The 24,766-nt window shown below is 42.7% G+C and overlaps 1 protein-coding gene across 1 annotated transcript in view; it reads right to left on the bottom strand.

Annotated features, from left to right (window-relative positions):
- Positions 1–24,766, bottom strand: part of LOC106580129 (fibrinogen C domain-containing protein 1) — a 224,560-nt gene that overhangs the window by 146,221 nt on the left and 53,573 nt on the right. The window contains exon 2 of the mRNA XM_014160835.2: positions 20,566–21,051. Within this exon, the coding sequence (XP_014016310.2) occupies positions 20,566–21,051 (486 nt within the window). The remainder of the gene's footprint in view (positions 1–20,565; positions 21,052–24,766) is intronic.

Here is a 24,766-nt window from a genome sequence, read left to right as displayed (position 1 = left end):
ATAGGGTGAGGCGTCACATGACAGGATGATCTCTTTGTCTTGGTCAAAATGAACCAGAAGTTGTGCTGATTGTAGTAGTGCTTTCACTTCCTTGAAAGCTTTCTCTTGTGCTGGCCCCCACTTCCATTTACAGTCTTTGTGGAGCAACTGATAAAGTGGAGCCAACACTGTTGACAGCTCCGGGAGGAACTTACCATAGTAGTTCACCATGCCCAGGAACGACCTGAGCTCTGACCCATTCTTGGGGTTTGGAGCATCCTTGATTGCCCTGACTTTGTCCTCCACAGGACACAGACCCTGCGCTGTGATCTTGTGACCTAGGTATGTCACACTCTGTGCTTGGAATGTGCACTTGCTACGCTTCAGGCGCAGCCCTGCCTCAGAGAATCTCTTTAACACCTGGTCCAGATGGTGGAGGTGCTCCTCCTCCGTCTCCCCTGTAACAAGGATGTTATCCAGGTACACTGCTACATGAGGGATCCCCTGCAGCAGATTGTCCATTGTCCTCTGGAAAATGGCTGGGCTGGACACCACTCCGAAAACCAAGCGGTTGTACCTGAACAAGCCTTTGTGCGTGTTCACTGTGACATACTCTTTGAGTCCTCGTCCAGGAGGAGCTGTTGGTAGGCGTGACTCATGTCAAGCTTTGAGAACGTCTTGCCTCCTGCCAGTGTCGCGAACAAGTCCTCCACCCGTGGCAGCGGGTAAGCGTCTAGCTTAGAGGCCCTGTTGATGGTGAGTTTGTAGTCCCCACATATACGCACCGTGCCGTCACTTTTCAGAACGGGAACGATAGGAGCTGACCAGCGGGAGAACTGAACGGGAGTAATGACGTTTGCTTCCTGCAGCCACCCCAACTCATCTTACACTTTCTTTTTCATGGCGTAAGGCACTGTCCTGGGCTTGAAAAAGCGAGGCTCGGCCTGAGGATCCACAAACAGCTTAACTGCAGTGCCCTGCAGTGTGCCCAGTTAATCTTTGAAAATCTCTGGGTACTTTTGAATGACATCCTCAGTCACTCGGGTGTGTTTTATCTCACCCCAGCTCAGTTGTATTTTGTTTAGCCAGTCACGCCCTAGTAAACTAGGCCCATTCCCTTTCACCACCAGGAGCCGTGCTCTCGCTTCCTGGCTGTTGTATGCAATGTCCACCTCTAGAGCCCCCAGCAATGGTATGGTCTCCCCGGTGTACGTACGCAGTCTGATCCCTGCCGGTGTGAGGGCAGAAACCTGTCTTGAGCCCCATTTTTATTTGTAGGTCTCCTCACTTATGACAGTGGCAGAGGCCCCCGTGTCAACCTCCATCCTCATCTGCTTTCCATCTACCTCCACTGTAGCATAGATAGGCTCTGCGCGCGGCTCCCTCACATTATACATGTTGTAGGAACAATGCTCTTCCTCCTCCTCTGTGCTCTCTAGGTGGTGCGCTGCTGACTGAGGCTTTGGTGCTGTGAACTTGCCCAGCCCAGTCTGCCCACCCTCTGGCTTGCTCCTAGGACCCCTGCATTTTTTTGCTAAATGTCCCTTTTTGTTGCAATTGTGACAGACAGTCTCCATGAACTTACAGTTGTTACCATAATGTGTCCCTCCACATCTGAAACATTCCACTGCTTTTCCCCTTTTTCCTGCCACCTCTTTTGTCACCTGATGCACTGCACAACTTTCACTGTTGGCCTTTTGAATATTTTTCACATTACTAGCGGCCATCTCCATCCCTTGAGATAGTTCCAATGCTCTCTTGAAAGTCAGTGTGGCTTCCCCCAGCAACCGGCGCTGTATGCTATCCTCATTAATGCCACAGACTAATCTGTCATGGAGCATGTCCTCTAACATAGCCCCAAACTCACAATGTTCAGAGAGTTCACGTAATTCAGCAACAAAGTTAGCAACAGACTGACCTGTTTTACGAAAATGGCAGTTAAACTTGAACCTCTGGACAATCACTGACGGCTTTGGATTGTGGTGAGTCTGAACGAGAGCAACTAGATCCCCAAAAGGAATTTCTCCCGGTCTCCGTGGTGTAGCCAAATTCCTCATTAGCTTGTAGGTTTTAGCCCCACACACACTCAAGAGAATAGAGCGCTGTTTAGCCTCATCTATGATTCCATTTGCCAAGAAAAAGTGTCCCAACCTTTCCACATATTCCGTCCAGTCCTCGTTCTCTTCCACAAACTCAGTGATAGTCCCAAACATTGCCATTATAACGCCAACTTGTCCTAGATCCTCGTTAGCGATTTTCACTTGCTGCTGATTGTCCCCGTCGGCGTTTCCGTCCAGCGGCACCTGCTCTCCGTCACTCATTAAGCTAGCTAGCTAACTGACTACCTCCACTGTTTCTTAGCTAGCTAGCACCTCGCCCTGTACAAGTTGATAAAGTTTTATCCTCGTCGCCAAAAAGGTGTAGTAACTTGACAAGGAATGCCCACACGCATTTCGATATTACTTTCCTTTACTTTCAACCCAAACCTAAAGGTGTATTGCCAGGTACAAACGGTACAAATATAACAGAACTATATAGCCCACTCAACCGGTGGTAGAATCACATTGCACAGATCTGACTCTTGGTGATGACATCATCAAAGGGGAAAGGTCACGGTTAATGCCAATAATAACCATGTAATTATTTATTGTCAATTCTCATATTCCCTGTATGAGGATATAGTGAGAGCCAGGTTTGAGGAGAGAATGCTTGTACCATACCTATTCAGATGTAATCCATCCCGGAGAAATACATTTGGTCGATATCGAAAACCTGTAAAATTGTCCACATATTTTATCCGTACCCATTTTCCCCATTGAGACCGTGTCTGTGCCTCGAACTCGGTTGGGCAAAATTAAAAATGGCGGTGTTCGCTTTAGCAATCTCACTAGTATAAAGACCTCCTCCATTCCTGCCATTATTGAAAGAGATTGTGATACCTCACATCTCAAAATTGGGTTACTTAATGTTAGATCCCTCACTTCCAAGGCAGTTATAGTCAATGAACTAATCACTGATCATAATCTTGATGTGATTGGCCTGACTGAAACATGGCTTAAGCCTGATGAATTTACTGTGTTAAATGAGGCCTCACCCCCTGGTTACACTAGTGACCATACCCCCCGTGCATCCGGCAAAGGCGGAGGTGTTGCTAACATTTACGATAGCAAATTTCAATTTACAAAAAAAAAACAATGACGTTTTCGTCTTTTGAGCTTCTAGTCATGAAATCTATGCAGCCTACTCACTCACTTTTTATAGCTACTGTTTACAGGCCTCCTGGGCCATATGCAGTGTTCCTCACTTAGTTCCCTGAATTCCTATCGGATCTTGTAGTCATAGCAGATAATATTCTATTTTTTGGTGACTTTAACATTCACATGGAAAAGTCCACAGACCCACTCCAAAAGGCTTTCGGAGCCATCATCGACTCAGTGGGTTTTGTCCAACATGTCTCTGGACCTACTCACTGCCACAGTCATACTCTGGACCTAGTTTTGTCCCACGGAATAAATGTTGTGGATCGTAATGTTTTTCCTCATAATCCTGGATTATCGGACCACCATTTTATTGCGTTTGCAATCGCAACAAATAATCTGCTCAGACCCCAACCAAGGAGCATTAAAAGTCGTGCTATAAATTCTCAGACAACCCAAAGATTCCTTGATGCCCTTCCAGACTCCCTCTGCCTACACAAGGACGTCAGAGGACAAAAATCAGTTAACCACCTAACTGAGGAACTCAATTTAACCTTGCGCAATACCCTAGATGCAGTTGCACCCCTAAAAATTAAAAACATCTGTCATAAGAAACTAGCTCCCTGGTATACAGAAAATACACGAGCTCTGAAGCAAGCTTCCAGAAAATTGGAACGGAAATGGCGCCACACCAAACTGGAAGTCTTCCGACTAGCTTGGAAAGACAGTACCGTGCAGTATCGAAGAGCCCTCACTGCTGCTCGATCATCCTATTTTTCCAACTTAATTGAGGAAAATAAGAACAATCCAAAATTTCTTTTTGATACTGTCGCAAAGCTAACTAAAAAGCAGCCTTCGCAAATGGAGGATGGCTTTCACTTCAGCAGTAATACATTTATGAACTTCTTTGAGGAAAAGATCATGATCATTAGAAAGCAAATTACGGACTCCTCTTTAAATCTGGGTATTCCTCCAAAGCTCCATTGTCCTGAGTCTACACAACTCTGCCAGGACCTAGGATCAAGGGAGATACTAAAGTGTTTTAGTACTATATCTCTTGACACAATGATGAAAATAATCATGGCCTCCAAACCCTCAAGCTGCATACTGGACCCTATTCCAACTAAACTACTGAAAGAGCTGCTTCCTGTGCTTGGCCCTCCTATGTTGAACATAATAAACGGCTCTCTATCCACCGGATGTGTACCAAGCTCACTAAAAGTGGCAGTAATAAAGCCTCTCTTGAAAAAGCCGAATCTTGACCCAGAAATTATAAAAAAAACTATCGGCCTATATCGAATCTTCCATTCCTCTCAACAATTTTAGAAAAAGCTGTTGCACAGCAACTCACTGACTTCCTGAAGACAAACAATGTACGCGAAACGCTTCAGTCTGGTTTTAGACCCCATCATAGCACTGAGACTGCACTTGTGAAGGTGGTAAATTACCTTTTAATGACGTCAGACCGAGGCTCTGCATCTGTCCTCGTGCTCCTAGATCTTAGTGCCGCTTTTGATACCATCGATCACCACATTCTTTTGGAGAGATTGGAAACCCAAATTGGTCTACATGGACAAGTTCTGGCCTGGTTTAAATCTTATCTGTCGGAAAGATATCAGTTTGTCTCTGTGAATGGTTTGTCCTCTGACAAATCAATTGTAAATGTCGGTGTTCCTCAAGGTTCCGTTTTAGGACCACTATTGTTTTCACTATATATTTTACCTCTTGGGGATGTCATTCGAAAACATAATGTTAAATTTCACTGCTATGCGGACGACACACAGCTGTACATTTCAATGAAACATGGTGAAGCCTGTGTTTCAGACATAAAGAAGTGGATGGCTGCAAACTTTCTACTTTTAAACTTGGACAAAACAGAGATGCTTGTTCTAGGTCCCAAGAAACAAAGAGATCTTCTGTTGAATCTGACAATTAATCTGGATGGTTGTACAGTCGTCTCAAATAAAACTGTGAAGGACCTCGGCGTTACTCTGGACCCTGATCTCTCTTTTCAAGAACATATCAAGACTGTTTCAAGGACAGCTTTTTTCCATCTACGTAACATTGCAAAAATCAGAAACTTTCTGCCCAAAAATGACGCAGAAAAATTAATCCATGCTTTTGTTACTTCTAGGCTGGACTACTGCAATGCTCTACTTTCCGGCTACCTGGATAAAGCACTAAACAAACTTCAGTTAGTGCTAAATACGGCTGCTAGAATCCTGACTAGAACCAAAAAATTTGATCATATTACTCCAGTGCTAGCCTCCCTACACTGGCTTCCTGTTAAGGCAAGGGCTGATTTGAAGGTTATACTGCTAACCTACAAAGCATTACATGGGCTTGCTCCAACCTATCTTTCCGATTTGGTCCTAGAATTTCTAAGCAAATGGCTGGAGGTAGGGCTTTCTCCTATAGAGCTCCATTTTTATGGAATGGTCTGCCTACCAATGTGAGAGACGCAGACTCAGTCTCAACCTTTAAGTCTTTACTGAAGACTTATCTCTTCAGTAGGTCCTATGATTAAGTATAGTCTGGCCCAGGAGTGTGAAGGTGAACGGAAAGGCTGGAGCAACGAACCGCCCTTGCTGTCTCTGCCTTGCCGGTTCCCCTCTTTCCACTGGGATTCTCTGCCTCTAACCCTTTTACAGGGGCTGAGTCACTGGCTTACTGGTGTTCTTCCATGCCGTCCATGGGAGGGGTGCGTCACTTGAGTGGGTTGAGTCACTGACGTGGTCTTCCTGTCTGGGTTGGCGCCCCCCCCCTTGGGTTGTGCCATGGCGGAGATCGTTGTGGGCTATACATCCCTCTAGTGGTGTAGGGGCTGTGCTTTGGCAAAGTGGGTGGGGTTATATCCTGCCTGTTTGGCCCTGTCCGGGGGTATCATCGGATGGGGCCACAGTGTCTTCTGATCCCTCCTGTCTCAGCCTCCAGTATTTATGCTGCAGTAGTTTGTGTGTCGGGGGGCTAGGGTCAGTCTGTTACATCTGGAGTATTTCTCTTGTCTTATCCGGTGTCCTGTGTGAATTTAAATATGCTCCCTCTAATTCTCTCTTTCTCTCTCTTTCTGTCTTTCTCTCGGAGGACCTGAGCCCTAGGACCATGCCTCAGGACTACCTGGTATGATGACTCCTTGCTGTCCCCAGTCCACCTGGCCGTGCTGCTGCTCCAGTTTCAACTGTTCTGCCTATGGAACCCTGACCTGTTCACTGGGCGTGCTTGTTGCACCCTCGACAACTACTATGATTATTATTATTTGACCATGCTGGTCATTTATGAACATTTTAACATCTTGACCATGTTCTGTTATAATATCCACCCTGCACAGCAGAAGAGGACTGGCCACCCCTCATAGCCTGGTTCCTCTCTAGGTTTTTGGCCTTTCTAGGGAGTTTTTCCTAGGGAGTTTTTCCTAGCCACCGTGCTTCTTTCACATGCATTGCTTGCTGTTTGGGGTTTTAGGCTGGGTTTCTGTACAGCACTTTGAGATATCAGCTGATGTACGAAGGGCTATATAAATACATTTGATTTGATTTGATTTGGATGCAGTGATCACAATATAGTGGCTATATCCAGGAAAGCCAAAGTTCCAACAGCTGGGCCTAAAATAGTGTATAAGAGATCATACAAAAGATTTTGCTGTGACTCTTATGTGGATGATGTTAAAAATATTTGTTGGTCTGATGTGATTAATGAGGAGCGTCCAGATGCTGCACTTGATGAATTTATGAAATTGCTTTTTCCAATTATTGATAAATAGGATCCATGGATTGATGAGGAATTGAACAACTGTATGCTTGAAAGAGATGGGGCAAAAGGCTACACATCTGACTGGCTTCCTTACTGCAAATTGAGAAATGATGTGACGAAACTCAACAAAAAGAAGAAAAAACTGTATTATGAAGCCAAGATCAATGATATAAAGAATGACGAAAAAAACCTTTGGAGTACTTTAAATGAAATTATGGGCAGAAAGACAAATTCAACTCCATCTTTCATCGAATCAGATGGATTATTCATCACAAAACCATTTGATGTTGCCAATTATTTTTATGATTATTTCATTGGCAAAGTGTGCAAATTTATGCAGTAAATGCCCACGACAAACATTGAGCAATTATATACATGCATAAAAAAACTAATAATGAAAGGAAAGCAGTGCAAGTTAGAATTTTGTTCCGTTAGTGTGGGAGAGGTGGAAAAATTATTGTTAACGGTCAATAATGATAAACCTCCTGGCATTGCAACTTAGATGGAAAGCTACTGAGGATGGTAGCTGACTCTATAGCCACTCTATATGACATATTTTTCATCTGAGCCTAGAGGAAAGTCTTTGTCCTCAGGCCTGGAGGGAAACCAAAGTAATTCTGCGACCCAAGAGTGGTAAAGTGGCCTTCACTGCTTCTAACAGAAGACCTACTGTATAAGCTGCTGCCAGCTCTTAACAAACTCTTGGAAAAAATTGTGTTTGACCAAATACAATGCTATTTCTCTGTAAACAAATTAACAACAGACTTTCAGCATGCTTATAGAGAAGGGCACTCAACATGTACTGCACAGACACAAATGACTGATGATTTGTTGAAAGAAATTGATAATAAGATTGTGGGAGCAGTACTGTTAGATTTCAATGCAGCCTTTGATATTATTGACCATAACCTGTTGTTGAAGAAACTTAAGTGCTATGGCTTTGCAACCTCTGCCATATCGTGGATTCAGAGCTATCTATCTAATATAACTCAAAGGGTTTTCTTTAATGGAAGCTTCTCTAATGTCAAACATGCAAAGTGTGGTGTTCCGCAGGGCAGCTCTCTAGGCACTCTACTCTTTTCTATTTTTACCAATGACCTGCCACTAGCATTAAACAAAGCATGTGTCTTCATGTATGCTGATGATTCAACCATATACGCATCAGCAACCACAGCTAATGAAGTCACTGAAACCCTTAACAAAGAGTTGCAGTCTGTTTTGGAATGGGTGGCCAGTAATAAACTGGTCCTGAACATCTCTAAAACTAAGACCATTGTATTTGGTACAAATAATTCCTTAAGCGCTAGACCTCAGCTGAATCTGGTAATGAATGGTGTGGCTGTTGAATAAGTTGAGGAGACTTAATTACTTGGCATTACCTTAGATTGTAAACTGTCATGGTCTAAACATATAGATTCAATGGTTGTAAAGATGGGGAGTGGTCTAGCCGTAATAAAGAGACGCTCTTTTTTGACACCACACTCCAAAAAGCAAGTTCTGCAGGCTCTAGTTTTGTCTCACCTTGATTATTGTGCAGTCATGTGGTCCAGTGCTGCAAGGAAAGACCTAGTTAAGCTGCAGCTGGCCCAGAACAGAGCTGCACATTTTGCTAAATGCCCTTTTTGCATGGAACTTCTTTCCATCTCATATTGCTCAAATAAACAGCAATCCTGGTTTCAAAAAACAGATAAAGCAACACCTCGCACACAACGCCTCTCCCCTATTTGACCTAGATAGTTTGTGTATGCATTGATATGTAGGCTGTGTGTGCCTTTTTAAAAATGTATGTAGTTCTGTCCTTGAGCTGTTCTTGTCATTCTGTATTATTTGTCATTTTTTGTGCGGACCCCAGGAAGAGTAGCTGCTGCTTTTGCAATAGCTAATGGGGATCCTAATAAAATAACAAAATCTGAACAACCTTCCATGCCATGTACCATCATTTGACTATAAAGACTCAGGTCAGAACATTAGCATAATTAATGACTGGTGCGCATTGAGCCCCGGGCTGAAGTTTTCTACACGTTTTTCAGTCATTGCATGCATTTTTTTCCATGAATGTGAAATACAATACCATATTTCTGTTGATTTTGGAGAATATTAATATGGTAAATACCTTTATCAACATAAAAATGTGAAAGCCCTGTTAATGTTTGGTTATTTGATAATTTGCACAATTTAATTATTATCCTGAACAAACCTATTAATTTGTTTCTTCACAAAACTATATTTTCTTGTGTCCTTTGTTTGAGCATAATACTGTACATTTGACCTTTTAGAATTACAAATGAGGAGTTTATAAACACCATATAAGAGCAGGAAATATACAATAAGAGGGACCTCCATTTACAGTATTGGAAAACTCCAGAAGAAGGGATCTACAGTGCTTTGCAAAAGTATTCATCCCCTTGGCGTTTTTACTATTTTGTTGCATTATAATCTGTAATTTAAATGGACTTTAATTTGTATTTCATGTAATGGACATACACAAAATAGTCCAAATTGGTGAAATGAAAAAAGAAAAGTGGTGCGTGCATATGTATTCACCCCCTTTGCTATGAAGCCCCTAAATAAGACTTCAGAAGTCACATAATTAGATAGCACACAGGTGGACTTTATTTAACTAAGTGTCACATGATCTGTCACATGATCTCTGTATGTGTATATATATATATATATACCTGTTCTGAAAGGCCCCAGTGTCTGCAACACCTCTAAGCAAGGGGCACCACCAAGCAAGCGACACCATGAAGACCAAGGAGCTCTCCAAACAGGTCAGGGACAACGTTGTGGAGAAGTACAGATCAGGGTTGGATTGGTTTAGCCACGGAAAAATACATAAGGTCTGAGATAATGGATGGACTGGACATTTTGGCAGGCGCTATCAACAAATCAGTTGGAAAAAGTTGTGATGGGCTACTTTGTGCACAAGCCACGGTCAGTCTGCACCGGAGTGACTTGACACAATGCTGGACAAACAAAATGTGGCTACAAACAAAATGTAGATAAATGGTTCCAGTCAATATAGCATTTCTTTCACATGACCCATCAATTTAAACAAGTGTGTCTGTGTAAGTGTCATCTAATAAGTATCTGGACACTTTCTGTTTCTTTATATTTCTACTGTGCAAATATGCAAGTAACCATTTCACTATACCGTTTACAACTTCTGTATCCTGTGCATGTGACAAATGTATATTTTATATCGTGTGTGTTTACCAGAGATGGTAGTGTGAAGAAAAACATGACCTGCACCAAAGTCAGATTTGGATATAGGCCAAGGACTAGATAAAGTGTATTTTTACCTCGAGTCTTTCCTTATTGTTTATTTTACCAGGTAAGTTGACTGAGAACACATTCTCATTTACAGCAACAACCTGGGGAATAGTTACAGGGGAGAGGAGGGGGATGAATGAGCCAATTGTAAGCTGGGGATGATTAGGTGACAGTGATGGTATGAGGGACAGCTTGGGAATTTAGCCAGGACACCAGGGTTAACACCCCTACTCTTACAATAAGTGCCATGGGATCTTTAATGACCTCAGAGTCAGTACACACGTTTAATGTCCCATCCGAAAGATGGCACCCTACACAGGGCAGTGTCGCCTCCACGGCCCAGTATATCCTGTGCCTGCCCCACGTCCCCAGCCTCCAGTGAGTCTATCCAGCCTGGTACGTCCTGTGCCTGCTCCTCGCACTTGCCCTGAGGTGCGTGTCACCAGTCTGGCGCCACCTGTGCCACCCCCACGCATTAGGCCTCCAGTGTGCCTGCCCAGTCCAGGGTGTCCTGTTCATGCTCCCCGCACTCGCCCTGAGGTGTGTGTTACTAGTCTGGCGTCACCTGTGCCAGCCCCACGCATCAGGCCTCCAGTGCGCATTCCCAGTCCTGAGCTCCGGCGGCGGCCTGCAGACCGGAACCTCCGGCGGCGGCCTGCAGCCCGGAGTCTTCGGCGATGATCTACAGTCCGGTTCCTCCGATGACGATCCACGGTCCGGTGGTACTGAAGCAGAGGGATCAGCGGGCGGAGCAGGGGTTACGTGTATTTATGTATTGCATAGTTTCACAGTATAAATAAAATGTGGCATGACACACACGCTGCACTTTGGTCCTCTTCTCCTTTCGACAGCCGTGACAACAGTTATTTTAAAAGCATGGGAACTTGTTAATAATGTTTAAATTTCGGGGCATTTTTTTCCAGTCCCTCAAACGTATTCCAGTGTCTGCCTGATAGAAAATCCAGTGTGTGTGCTTGTATGCAACCTGCCCCTCCACCTCGGAAGCATAATCCAGTAGCCAAATGATGTTAGAGTGATTAAGAAATTAGGGAGAGATTTTTAATTAGAGAAGAATGGATAAACCTTTTCAATGCTTGTTAAGAATAATATAGTTATCAGGTTTCACATTGGATTTATTAATTACAAAAAAGGTAAGACGTGTTTTTATTTTAATTCTGGTGTCGCTCTGCACACACCAGCTTGTTAGCTATCTAGCTTGTCCAACGTTAAGCCAACTTTCTGAAGTTCAGACATTCAAAGTTAATTCATAGAAGTCACTCCTCCGTAGGTATAATTCTGTGGGCCTTTTTCAGATGATCCATGTCATAACAACAAGATGCCCTGCGCTCCAAACAACCTCCTCCGCTCTCTCCCCACCCACAAAATTTCAGTTTCATCTTGCGCCATACAATCGTATGTCGAATGCATGTAAATAACTTTCCCGCTAATTTAATGTTGAGCTAAATGTAAAGAAAAATAATTTCAGGTTTAAAAAGGAGTGATTAAAACCATTACTTTTTGGGGATTTGAACCAGTTCACAACTTTATTTTGCTGGGCAGAAAAGAAAAGAAAAAAACAGTACGAAATACAAAGTATATATCGGCCTTAATGGAGAGCAACTACTCCAATGCGTTCTGCCTTCAACAAAAATAAAATCTCTCGCACAGTTAGTTTTGCATACAAAGTCTTGCATAGTGAGTTTTGTTTTGGTATGTTATATTGAAAGAGGCTAACATTGTGTTGATACGAGCACACTTCCCACAGCAGAGCAAAACAGCCGATAGTGTTAACTCAAGGGAAAAACTCTTGAAAGTTGAGTGAAGTTCAATCTCGTGCTTCTCTGCTGGGGCTGATATTTCTTCTGCTTGGAAGTCCGAGGGGAGCTGCACACCCGCACACGAGCGCAGCTCTGCCCAGAGTGGGTGCAAAGGCACTTTGGTAATGACATTTCACTTCCTTTTGTTGTAAAATACATTTTATCAAGACAAATATGATTATTCATGTTCTGAATCGTTCGGTGTGGTCATTCTCTACCATATAATTAACATTTATATCCAAAAAGTTGGCTTTCATAACCTTATACAGCTGATAGTAAGCACCGAGCACTGTTGACATAGCACTGCAGACTTGTCAGGATTTTAACTTTTGATCTTCATCTCAAAGTTTTTTTCTGTATGCCGCAAAAAGCTAAACTAGCCAGACACGAACTGAGCATATACTAAATATGAAAACTTGGCTTTTACAACATTTTGTTACGTTACAGCCTTTATTCTAAAATGTATTCAATAAAAGTTTTTCCTCATCAATCTACACAAAATACCCTAAAATGTCAAAGTGAAAACAGTTCTCATTTTTGCAAATGTATAAAATAAAAAAAAATGAATTACATAAGTATTCAGACACTTTGCTATGAGACTTGAAATTGAGCTCAGGTGCATCCTGTTTCCACTGACCATCTGTCACAGTATCCACAGAAAATGGTGCCCCTCCTCGGCCGGGCGGAGCTCGGCGGTCGTCGTCGCCGGTCTACTAGCTGCCACCGATCTATGTTCTGTGTTCGTTGTGTTTTGTCTGTTTAAGTCCGCACCTGTTTCCGTTTCTGTAATTAGTAGGGGGGGTATTTAGTTTGTTCCTTGTGGTTTGTGTTTTGTGCGGGATTGTTTATTCGTCAGCGGGCAGGTCTGTGAACGTTTTGTGTTTTTTGCACATTTTTCCCCAGCGGATTCTCGCAAGAGGAATGTTATATTTGCCGGGCTGCGCCCCGTGCGTATCTTTGTTTTCTCTGGGTTAACTGTGTTCCCGTGTGGTCTCTGGGCACACCCTATGCCCTTTTGTTATGCCGAGTGGTTTTATCGGTGAAATAAATATACCGTTCTTCGGCACAACTGGACTACGTCTCCTGCGTTTGACTCTGCCTTTTCCTCCTGCCTTACGGAATCGTGACACCATCCTTGATGTTTCTACAACTTGATTGGAGTTCACCTGTGGTAAAAATCAATTGATTGTACATGATTTGGAAAGGCACACACCTGTCAATATAAGGTCCCACTGTTGACAGTGCATGTCAGAGCAAAAACCAAGCTATGAGGTTGGAGGAATTGTCCATAGAGCTCCAAGACAGGATTGTGTCTGTCGAGGCACATATCTGGGGAAGGGTACCCAAAAAATGTCTGCAGCATTGAAGGGCCATAAAGAACACAATCGGCTCCATCATTCTTAAATGGAAGAAGTTTGGAACCACCAAGACCCTTCCTAGTGCTGGCCGCCTGGCCAAACTGAGCAATCTGGGGAGAAGGAACTTGGTCAGGGAGGTGACCAAGAATCCAATGGTCATTCAGACAGAGCTCCAGAATTCCTCTGTGGAGATGGGAGAACCTTCCAGAAGGACAACCATCTCTGCAGCACTCCACCAAATCAGGCCTTTATGGTAGAGTGCCAGACAGAAGCCACTCCTCAGTAAAAGGCACATGACAGCCCGCGTTGAGGTTTCCAAAAGGCACCTGAAGACTCTCAGACCATGAGAAACAAGATTCTCTGGTCTGATGAAACCAAGATTGAAACCTTCGGACTAATTGCCAAGCATCATGTCTGGAGGAAACCTGGCAAAATCCCTACAGTGAAGCATGGTGGTGGTAGCATCATGCTGTGGGGATGTTTTTTAGTGGCAAGGACTGGAAGACTAGTCAGGATTTAGGGAAAGATTATCGGAGAAAAGTACAGAGAGATCTTTGATGAAAACCTGCTCCAGAGTGCTCAGGACCTCAGACTGGGTAGAAGGTTCCCCTTCCAACAGTACAAGGACCCTAAGCACACAACCAAGACAATGCAGGAGTGGCTACGGAGGCAAGTCTCTGAATGTCCTTGAGTGGCCCAGCCACAGCCTGGACTTGAACCCAATTGAACATCTCTGGATAGACGTTAAAATGGCTGTGCAGTGAGGCTCCTCATCCAAAACTCCCCAAATACAGGTTTGCCAAGCTTGTAGCGTGTTATCCAAGAACATTCAAGGCTGTAATTGCTGCCAAAGGTGCTTCAACAAAGTGCTGAGTAAAGGGTCTGAATACTTATGTAAATGTAATTTCAGTTTTTTGTTATAAATACATTTGCAAAAAAAAAAGTTTTTGCTTTGTCATTGTGGGGTATTTGTGTATGAGGGGGAAAAAACAATTTAATACATTTTAGAATATGGCTGTAACATAACAAAATGTTGAAAAGGTTGAAGGGGTCTGAATACATTCTGAATGCACTGTATATTCAAATAACTATTGCCATATATTGATCTGTGCCATTCACTTTGAACTGGACTGTGTTTATAGCATTAGCAGTCGCGAGTACATGCACTTGTTTTGATATCAAAGTTAGAGCTGCGTGTAGCCACCTGTGCACATTTGTTCATATTCTTTGCTAGTTAGTGAGTTATTAGCCAACTTATAGCTCATTTCTAGTCAACAATGGGGGAGTGGTTACTTCCTAAAAGAGCACAAAATGTGTGCCTTTCTCAGTCAGGTAAAGAGCTTTTTTTTATCAAATTTTATGCGCCGAATACAACAGGTTTAGAACTTACCGTGAAATGCTTACTTAAAAGCCCTTAACCAACAATGCAGTTTTAAGAAAATATTTACTAAATAAGGTTAGTCGAGGTAATACGGCTTTATTTAAAAAAAAATGTTTTACTTTATTTAACTAGGCAAGTCAGTTAAGAACAAATTCTTACTTACAATGACGGCCTACCCCGGCCAAACCTTCCCCTAACACGGACGATGCTGGGCCAATTGTTTGCCGCCCTATGGGACTCCCGATCACGGCCAGTTGTGATACAACCCGGGATCGGACCAGAGTCTGTAATGACGCCTCTAGCACTGAGATGCAGTGCCTTAGACCGCTGCGCCTCTCTGGAGCCCTTAAAGGAGCAGTGTTGTATTTTGACAGTCTTGAATAAGCGAAGTAGCCAATAGGCAAAGGGTAGCATAATTTGTATTTTTCTCTCTAATAATGGTATGGGAATAATAATACATTTTATTTATGTCAAGCTATGCATGTTTTTTTTCAGAAGTCTCATGGAATGTAGGCCTACATTGAACACCACACATTTGCTGCTACTGACAGAGCAGTTATTTCCATGTTAAAACATTATGGGATACATGTTTCTACATTGTTTTTGATGGTAGGCAACTCTGGTAGGCCAACATTATGATAAAATAGCCACAGAGAGCTGTAGATGAAAAACACTAATAAGTAAAGAAACCTATAAACTCCCACTTAAAACTCAGCAGACCTGAAATTTGCCCAGTGCGTAAAAAAATTGAGGGAACATTGGTGGACACCCTAGTATATGTTAAGGTAAATGTGTACAGAGTGTTATTGTCTCCCTGGTCCAGGACTAATCAGATGACTTTAAAAAAAAAGATCCACAACATCACCCCTGCCCAGACCTACCTGGTCGTATCACTCTCTGCCACATGGCCTCAAACTGCACCATTTTGTTTCTTTCCGTTGTCCACACACTTTCAACGTTTAGATAATAAAGCATTTAACCTTTCCATTGTGTTAACGATTGTTTGAAGTATATGTTTTTTCAAGATGATTGACGAGAAAAGTATCGTCCAACCCGTCGGGTATCTCACTGCACCCTCATATGCCATGTCTTGAAATATGCAAATAGACGGATTAGAAGTACATTTACATTGTAATATTTCTTAATGGTGGTGCCAATGGAACCAGACCCAGGTCAATTGTAGTGAAATGACTCAGGTTCAAGGATTAGCTTGCAGTCCTTGAAAAAGCCAGACGCCTTAAAGGGTCCTTCATCTTCATCAATGAGGATTACTCAGATTCAGTCCGTCAAAGAAGAAAGGAACTAATACCAGCTATGAAGGCTGCAAGAGAACGAGATGACGTAGCATATCTGAGGTATGGCAAACTGATTGTTCACCCTCCCTCCCAAAGAGTTAGGAGGAGCGACAGACAAGTAATTCCAGCCCCCCCACACACACACACTGAATGAGTATCTCTCTAACAGATTCCAACTGCTGATTCATGTCTGGACATATAGTGTAAATCTACCAAAGAAAGGTCTGTTAATTGCTCACTTGAATATATGCAGTTTCATGAAATATGCTGTCGAGTGCAGTCAAACAATATTCATGTATTGGCAATATAAGAGACTCACTTGGACTCTTCATTTGAGGATGCTAAGATCTCTATACATGGATACAATTTGTTCAGGAGGGACAGAAATAGATATGGGGGTGGAGTTGCAGTTTACATCCAGAGTCATATTCCAGCAAAACAAATATGGACTTAATGTTGAATGGATTAGAGGTGCTATGGGTACAGGTGCATTGACCACATTTGAATCCTATACTAGTTGGTTGCTGCTATAGGCCACCTAGTGCTGATGTGAAATATCTTGATGTAATTTGCGAAATGTTGGATAAGGAATCTGATGAAAATAGGGAAATACATTTTGGGGGAGATATGAATATAGATTTTTTGAACACCAACTGTCCAATGAGAAAGAAACGTATTTACGCTGCCAATGTACAGAACCTGACCCAAGTTATGACATTACCAACCAGAACTTTCACTAATAGGTCCGGTATCACATCATCAACTTGTATCGATCACATTTTTACAAACATGGCTGAACATTGTTCTAAAGCTGTATCAGTGGCACTAGGTTGCAGTGATCATAAATTGGTTGCACTCAGTAGGAAAACTAAAATACTAAAGGCTGGCCCTAAGACAATCTACCGAAGGTCCTACAGAGGGTTCAATCAGGACTCATTTGTGGTTGAGATTAATAATGTACAATGTTTAGAAGTGTGTAGTAAGGATGATCCTGAAATGTCACTAAATTTGTTTATGAAATTATTTATGAGTATAGCTGATAAGCATGCCCCTTTAAGAAAATGCACTGTGAGGTCAAACGGTGCCCCATGGATTGATGATAAAATGAGAAATTTTATGATTCAACGTTATGATGCCAAAAAAGTAGCAGATAAATCTGGCACTCTGATTTGATAGGCAAAGTTATTGTAAATTAAGTAATCTTGTGACCAAGTTAAACAAAGGAAAGAAGAAGGGATTCTATCAGCACAAAATTGATGAAGTAACGGGTGATGGGGAAAAACTACTTTAATGAATATTTTACAGGTAAAGTGGACAAGTTGAGGAATGCTATGATTCCAACTGATGGCTCAATGTCATATAACCCTATAAAAGATTGTATCATGAAGGAGAGGCAATGGATGTTTGAATTTCATCAAGTAGAAAGGGAAGAGGTAGAAAGGATGCTGTTGTCTCTTTCAGATGACAAGTCACGTGGTACAGATAATGTTGACACCAAATTGCTTAGAGTTACTAACTTTTGGACTTTATAGCGTTCCCTGAAGGCATGGATTACTGGGTCATTGTTAGTTTTACACTTAAGACATGACTCTGCTATTGTGCTGTAGAATCTGTACATTTTGTCTCTTGTGTAATAAATTCTATACCGTGCTTTGCAAAAGTATTCATCCCCCTTGGAGTTTTTCCTATTTTGTTGCATTACAACCTGTAATTTAAATTGATTTTTAATTTGGATTTCATGTAATAGACATACACAAAATAGTCCATATTGGTGAAGTGAAATGAAAAAAAAAATGGGAAAGTGATGTATTCACCCCCTTTTGCTATGAAGCCCCTAAATAAAATCTGGTGAAAACCAATTACCTTCAGAAGTCAAATAATTAGTTAAATAAAGTGCATCTGTGTGCAATCTAAGTGTCACATGATCTGTCACATGATCTCAGTATATATACATTTGTTCTGAAAGGCCCCAGATTCTGCAACACTACTAAGCAAGGGAAACCACCAAGCAAGCGGCACCATGAAGACCAAGGAGCTCTCCAAACAGGTCAGGGACAAAGTTGTGGAGAAGTAAAGATCAGGGTTGGGTTATAAAAAAATATCTAAATCTTTGAACATCCCACGGAGCACCATTAAATCAATTTTTTTTAAATGGAAAGAATATGGCACCACAACAAACCTGCCAAGGGAAGGCTGCCCACCAAAACTCATGGACCAGGCAAGGAGGGCATTAATCAGAGAGGCAACAAAGAGACCAAAGATAATCCTGAAGGAGCTGCAAAGCTCCACAGCGGAGATTGGAGTATCTGTCCATAGCCGTGCACGCCGTACACTCCACAGAGCTGGGCTTTATGGAAGAGTGGCCAGAAAAAAAGCCATTGCTTAAAGAAAAAAATAAGCAAACACGTTTGGTGTTCGCCAAAAGGCATGTGGGAGACTCCCCAAACATATGTAAGCAGGTACTCTGGTCAAATGAGACTAAAATTGTGCTTTTTGGCCATCAAGGAAAGCGCTACGTCTAGCACAAATCCAACACCTCTCATCACCCCAAGAACACCATCATGCTGTGGGCATGTTTTTCATCGGCAGGGACTGGGAAACTGGTCAGAATTGAAGGAACGATGGATGGCACTAAATACAGGGAAATTCTTGAGGGAAACCTGTTTCAGTCTCCAGAGATTTGAGACTGGGAGGGGGGGTTCACCTTCCAGCAGGACAATGACCCTGAGCATTCTGCTAAAGCAACACTCAAGTGGTTTAAGGGGAAACATTTAAATGTCTTATAATGGCCTAGTCAAAGCCCAGACCTCAATCCAATTGAGAATGTGGTATGACTTAAAGATTGCTGTACACCAGCTGAACCCATCCTACTTGAAATGGATGGAGCAGTTTTGCCTTGAAGAATGGGCAAAAAATCCCTGTGGCTAGACGTATCAAGCTTATAGAGACATACCCCAAGAGGCTTGCAGCTGTAATTCCTGTAAAAGGTGGCTCTACAAAGTATTGACTTTGGGGTGGTGAATAATTATGCACGCTCAAGTTCTGTTTATTTTGGTCTCATTTCTTTTTTTTTCACCAAAAAATATTTTGCATCTCAGTGGTAGGCATGTTGTGTAAATCAAATGATACAACCCCCCCAAAAATCTATTTTAATTCCAGGTTGTAAGGCAACAAAATAGTAAAAATACTTTTGCAAGCCACTGTACATTAGTTTATACCGGATAAAGCGTACATTTTCTGTTAACTGTAATTTCGTTAGCATGTTCTAACATTCCGTCCGTCTAATAAGTTTACAATGGTGTATTTTGTTTCAGTGTGGGGGCCTTCGACAAATGTTTACACAGGTACTTGAGAAGGAACTTCACTGTGAGGCTGTCAGTGGACTATTGAAGATTATGTGAAAACAACTAATTTCATTCTTACCACGCTCAGAATTGATCTAATGAGTGACTTTGAATTAAGTGCTGAATGGAAAAAAACAACTGTTCAAGTCAAAAGAGCTGAACCGACAATACCTTTCGACCTCTATTAAGAGTTGGAGAACATGAGGCTTGTGATCTGAACCAACTTTCCTAAACACAGGAACACTTTTCTTATAGGTTAATCTAGTCTGGTGGAGCTAGATTATAGTAGGTAGCATGAGAAGGACAGGAGATCAACCTTCATGTTATTATTCAAACCAGAAATCTTCATACGCTATACACTGAGTAAACCAAACATTAGGAATACCTCTCGCACTCAGAACAGCCTCAATTCATCGGGGCATGGACTCCACAAGGTGTCCAAAGGGATGCTGGCCCATGTTGACTCCAATGCTTCCCACAGCTGTGTCAAGTTGGCTCAATGTCCATTGTGTGGTGGACCATTCTTGATACACACGGGAAACTGTTGAGCGTGAAAAACCTAGCAGCATTGCAGTTCTTGACACAAAACAGTGCGCCTGGCACCTACTACCATACTTCATTCAAAAGCACTTAAATATTTTATCTTGCCCATTCACCCTCTGAATGGCACACATACAATCCATGTCTCAATTCTCAAGGCTTAAAGATCATTCTACAACCTGTCTCCTCCCTTTCATCTACATTTACTTGAAGTGGATTTAACAAATGAGATCAATAAGGGATCATAGCTTTCACCTGGATTCACCGGGTCACTCTGCCATGGAAAGAGCAGGCGTTAATGTTTTGTATACTCAGTGTATATGGGCTTCATCAGTTTATGCAGCAGTAGAGCCAAGCATTAAATAGTAGGCATAGTTATCAGAAGGTTTACCAAGAAGGTTGGTGGCCTGAAATTCAGATGGAGAATAGTGCAGTTATGCCCTTGAGCACAGCAATTAACCTGGCTTACTCCAGTACAGAACATACTCAGCTAGGAAAAAAATGGGATAGTTGTGGAAGTCGCTTTGGATAAAATACACTAAGAAAAGAAACCATTAAACTCCCACTTTCACTGGGTCAGTGGTGGAATGGGGCTTTGGGGCCTATGGAGCCTTTAGGGATAGCATCTAACCTGGATAAGACGGCCTTGCTCCGTCTGCAGAGTGTTGAGCTCTTGTCCCAGGTTCCCCTGGCCTCGCCTCAGAGATTCATACTCCAATTTCAGCTGGCTGGCGTGGCCCGATAGCTTGGCCACCTCCTCAGCCAGCTTCACCAGCAGGACACGGTCCTGGCCCTTCACTGACTTCAGGTCCGTGTCATGGTCGGTCAGCGAGTGGAGCAGCGACGTTTGCACGGCCTCTAGCCGCATGAAGTTGTTGTTGTAGTCGGGGCAGTTGGGGTCGATGAAGATGTTGATGCGCGAACCATCGCCCCGTTCGACCGTCACCAGGGCGTTGCCCTCGTCGTGGTTGGTGGAGATGAGTGGGGGGCCGTCGTTGGTGCCGGGGGGTGGAGCTTGATAGTGGTTCATGAGTAGGATGGTACCCGTTGCCATGATGGCCAGGAGGACGGCCAAGAAGAACAGAATGGTGCACAGGAAGTAGCTACAGCCCATCCTCTGGGGAGACAGGTGAGAGACACAGAGAGGAGAGAATAGCATGAGATTAGGACCGACTTTACACAAACAATTTATACAGGTTTTATAGAACATTCATAAAGGCTTCATAAGCACTACATAGATGCTTCACAAATCATTTATAAGCAAAGTCATACTACACTGAACAAAAAAGATAAACGCAACATGCAACAATTTCAAAGATTTTACTGAGTTACAGTTCATGTAAGGAATTCAGTCAATTTAAATAAATACATTTGGCCTTAATCTATGGATTTCACATGACTGATAATACAGATATACATCTGTTGGTCACAGATATCTTAAAGAAAAAGGTAAAGGCTTGGACAAGAAAACCAGTCAGTATTTGGTGTGACCACCATTTGCCTCATGCAGCGCAACATCTCGTCCGCATAGAGTTGATCAGGCTGTTGACTATGGCCTGTGGAATGTTGTACCTCTCCTCTTCAATGGCTGTGTGAAGATGCTGGATATAGGCGGGGACTAGAGAAGCTGTCGCACACGTCAATCCAGAGCATCCCAAACATGCTCAATGGGTGACATACATTGCATTCGGAAAGTATTTAGACCCCTTTATACTTTTTCCACATTTTGTTACGTTACAGGCTTATTCTAAAAATGCTAACATTTTCCTCATCAATCTACACACAATGACCAAATGAAAACAGGTTTTAGATTTTTTTAACAAAGGTTTTCAGACCCTTTGCTATGAGACTCGAAATTGAACTCAGGTTTATCCTGTTCCCATTGATCATCCTTGAGATGTTTCTACAATTTGATTGGAGTCCACCCGTGGTAAATTCAAATGATTGGACAGCACACACCTGTCTATATAAGGTCTGTCAGTTGACAGTGCATGTCAGAGCAAAAACCAAGCCATGAGGTCAAAGGAATTGTCCGTAGCGCTCCGAGACAGGATGTGTCGAGGCACAGATCTGAGGAAGGGTACCAAAAAATGTCTGCAGCATTGAAGGTCCCCAAGAACACAGTGGCCTCCATCATTCTTAAGTGGAAGAAGTTTGGAACCACCAAGACTCTTCCTAGAGCTGGCTGCCTGGTCAAACTGAGCAATCGGGTAGAAGGACCTTTGTCAGGGAGGTGACCAAGAACCTGATGGTCACTCTGACAGAGCTCCAGAGTTCCTCTGTGGAGATGAGACAACCTTCCAGAAGGACAACCATCTCTGTAGCACTCTACCAATCAGGCCTTTACGGTAGAGTGGCCAGACAGAAACCACTCCTCAGTAAAAGGCACATAACAGCCCGCTTGGAGTTTGCCAAACGGCAATGAAAGGACTCAGACCATGAGAAACAAGATTCTCTGGTCAGATGAAACCAAGATTGAACGCTTTGGCCTGAATGCCAAGCGTCATGTCTGGAGGAAACTTGGCACCATCCCTACGGTGAAACAACGTGGTGGCAGCATCATGCTGTGGAGATGTTTTTCAGTGGCAGGAACTGGGAGACTAGTCAGGATTGAGGGAGAGATGAAGGGAGCAAAGTACAGAGAGAGATCCTTGATGAAAACCTGCGCCAGAATACTCAGGACCTCAGACTGGGGCGAAGGTTCACCTTCCAACAGGACAACGACCCTAAGCACACAGTCAAGACAATGCAGGATTGGCTTCGGGACAAGTCTCTGAATGTCCATGAGTGGGCCAGCCAGAGCCCGGACTTGAACCTGATCGAACATCTCTAGAGAGACCTGAAAATAAATGTGCAGCGACACCTCCCATCCAACCTGACAGAGCTTGAGAGGATCTTCAGAGAAGAGTTGGAGAAACTCCCCAAATACAGGTGTGCCAAGCTTGTAGCATCATACCCATCATACTCAAGGCTGTAATTGCTGCCAAAGGTGTTTAAACTAAATATTGAAAATAAGGTCTAAATACTTATGTCATATTTCCATTTTTTATCTTTAATAAATCTGCACAAATTTCTAAAAACCTGTTTTTGCTTTGCCATTATGGGGTATGGTATGTAGATGAATGATGGGAAAAAACGATTTAATCAATTTTAGAATAAGGCTGTAACGTAACAAATTGTGGAAAAGGTCAAGGGGTCCGAGACGGTTTCTCACAGTTTGTGCAGAAATTCTTTGGTTGTGCAAACCCACAGTTTCATCAGCTGTCCAGGTAGCTGGTCTCAGATGATCCTGCAGGTGAAGAAGCTAGATGTGGTGGTCCTGGGCTTGCGTGATTACACGTGGTCTGCAGTTGAGGCCTGTTGGACGTACTGCCAAATACTCTAAAACTACATTGGAGGCAGCTTATGGTAATATAGAGAAATAAGCAAAATCTTTGGCAGCAGCTCTGGTAGACATTCCTGCAGTCAGCATGCCAACGCAACATGTAAAGTGCTGCTTCCATGTTTCATGAGCTGAAATAAAAGATCCCAGAAATGTTCCATATGCACAAGAAGCTTATTTCTCTCAGATTTTGTGCACACATATGTTTACATCCCTGTTAGTTTTTCTTTTGCCGAATACATCATCCACCTGACAGGTGTGGCATATCAAGAAGCTGATTAAACAGCATGATAATTACACAGGTGCACCTTGTGCTGGGGACAATAAAAGACCATTCTAAAATGTGCACAATGCCACAGATGGGAGGGTGCAATTTGCATGCGGACTACAGAAATATCCACCAGAGCATTTCTCATCAACAATCTGCCTCCTACGTTGTTTTGGATAATTTGGCAGTATGCTCAACTGGCCTCACAACCGCAGACCACGTGTATGGCGTTGTGTGGGCACAGATATACCATAATGAGATCCTGAGGACCATTGTCGTGCCATTGATCCGCTGCCATCACCTCATTTTTTTCAGAGTGATAATGCACGGCCCCAAGTCGCAAGGATCTCTAGACAATTCCTGGAAGCTGAAAAGGTCTCAGTTCTTCCATGGCCTGCATACTCACCAGACACGTCACCCATTGAGCACGTTTGGGATGCTCTGGTTCGATGTGTACGACAGTGTGTTCCAGTTCCCACCAATATCCAGCAGCTTCACACAGCTATTGAAGATGAGTGGGACAACATTCCACAGGCCACAATCAACAGCCTGATAAACTCTATTTGAAGGACGTGTCGCGTTACAGGAGGCAAATGGTGGTCACACCAGATACTGACTGGTTTTCTGATCTACGCCCCTACCTTTTTTTAAGGTATCTGTGACCAACAGCTGCATATCTGTATTTCTAGTCATGTGAAATCCATAGATCAGCACATAATTAAATTATTTAAATGACTGATTTCCTTATATGAACTATAACTCAGTAAAATATTTGAAATTGTTGCATGTTGCGCTTATACTTTTGTTCAGTGTGTACCCTTATAAAGGGTTTAGGACTGCATCCAGAATGGATCACATTAGTGTAGGTATAGTAACTAAAGCAAAATAGACTGTTAGGCTGAATCCTAAAATTAGATATTTGTGTAACTCAAACTTGTGCATACATTCCATTTACATCAACATCAAAATAAAAATCGATATCTTGAAATACTGTACATAATTTCCCTTTCAACTTGTGAATAAATCATTGATTGAGATGGGGAAAAAACTATTTAGGATCCAACCTCACCTCAACGAATCAAATTCTTACCCATCTACTCATAGCAAGCCACTCTCACCACTAGACAAATTATTCAGTCCACTTCAGTCTATCTCACAATCCTTAAACACAGACAATTCTAA

Source organism: Salmo salar, chromosome ssa20 (genome assembly GCF_905237065.1).
Source record: "Salmo salar chromosome ssa20, Ssal_v3.1, whole genome shotgun sequence".
Lineage (NCBI taxonomy): Eukaryota > Metazoa > Chordata > Actinopteri > Salmoniformes > Salmonidae > Salmo > Salmo salar.
The sequence above is the reverse complement of the archived record's forward strand: the minus strand, read 5'-3'. Positions and strand labels throughout refer to the sequence as shown.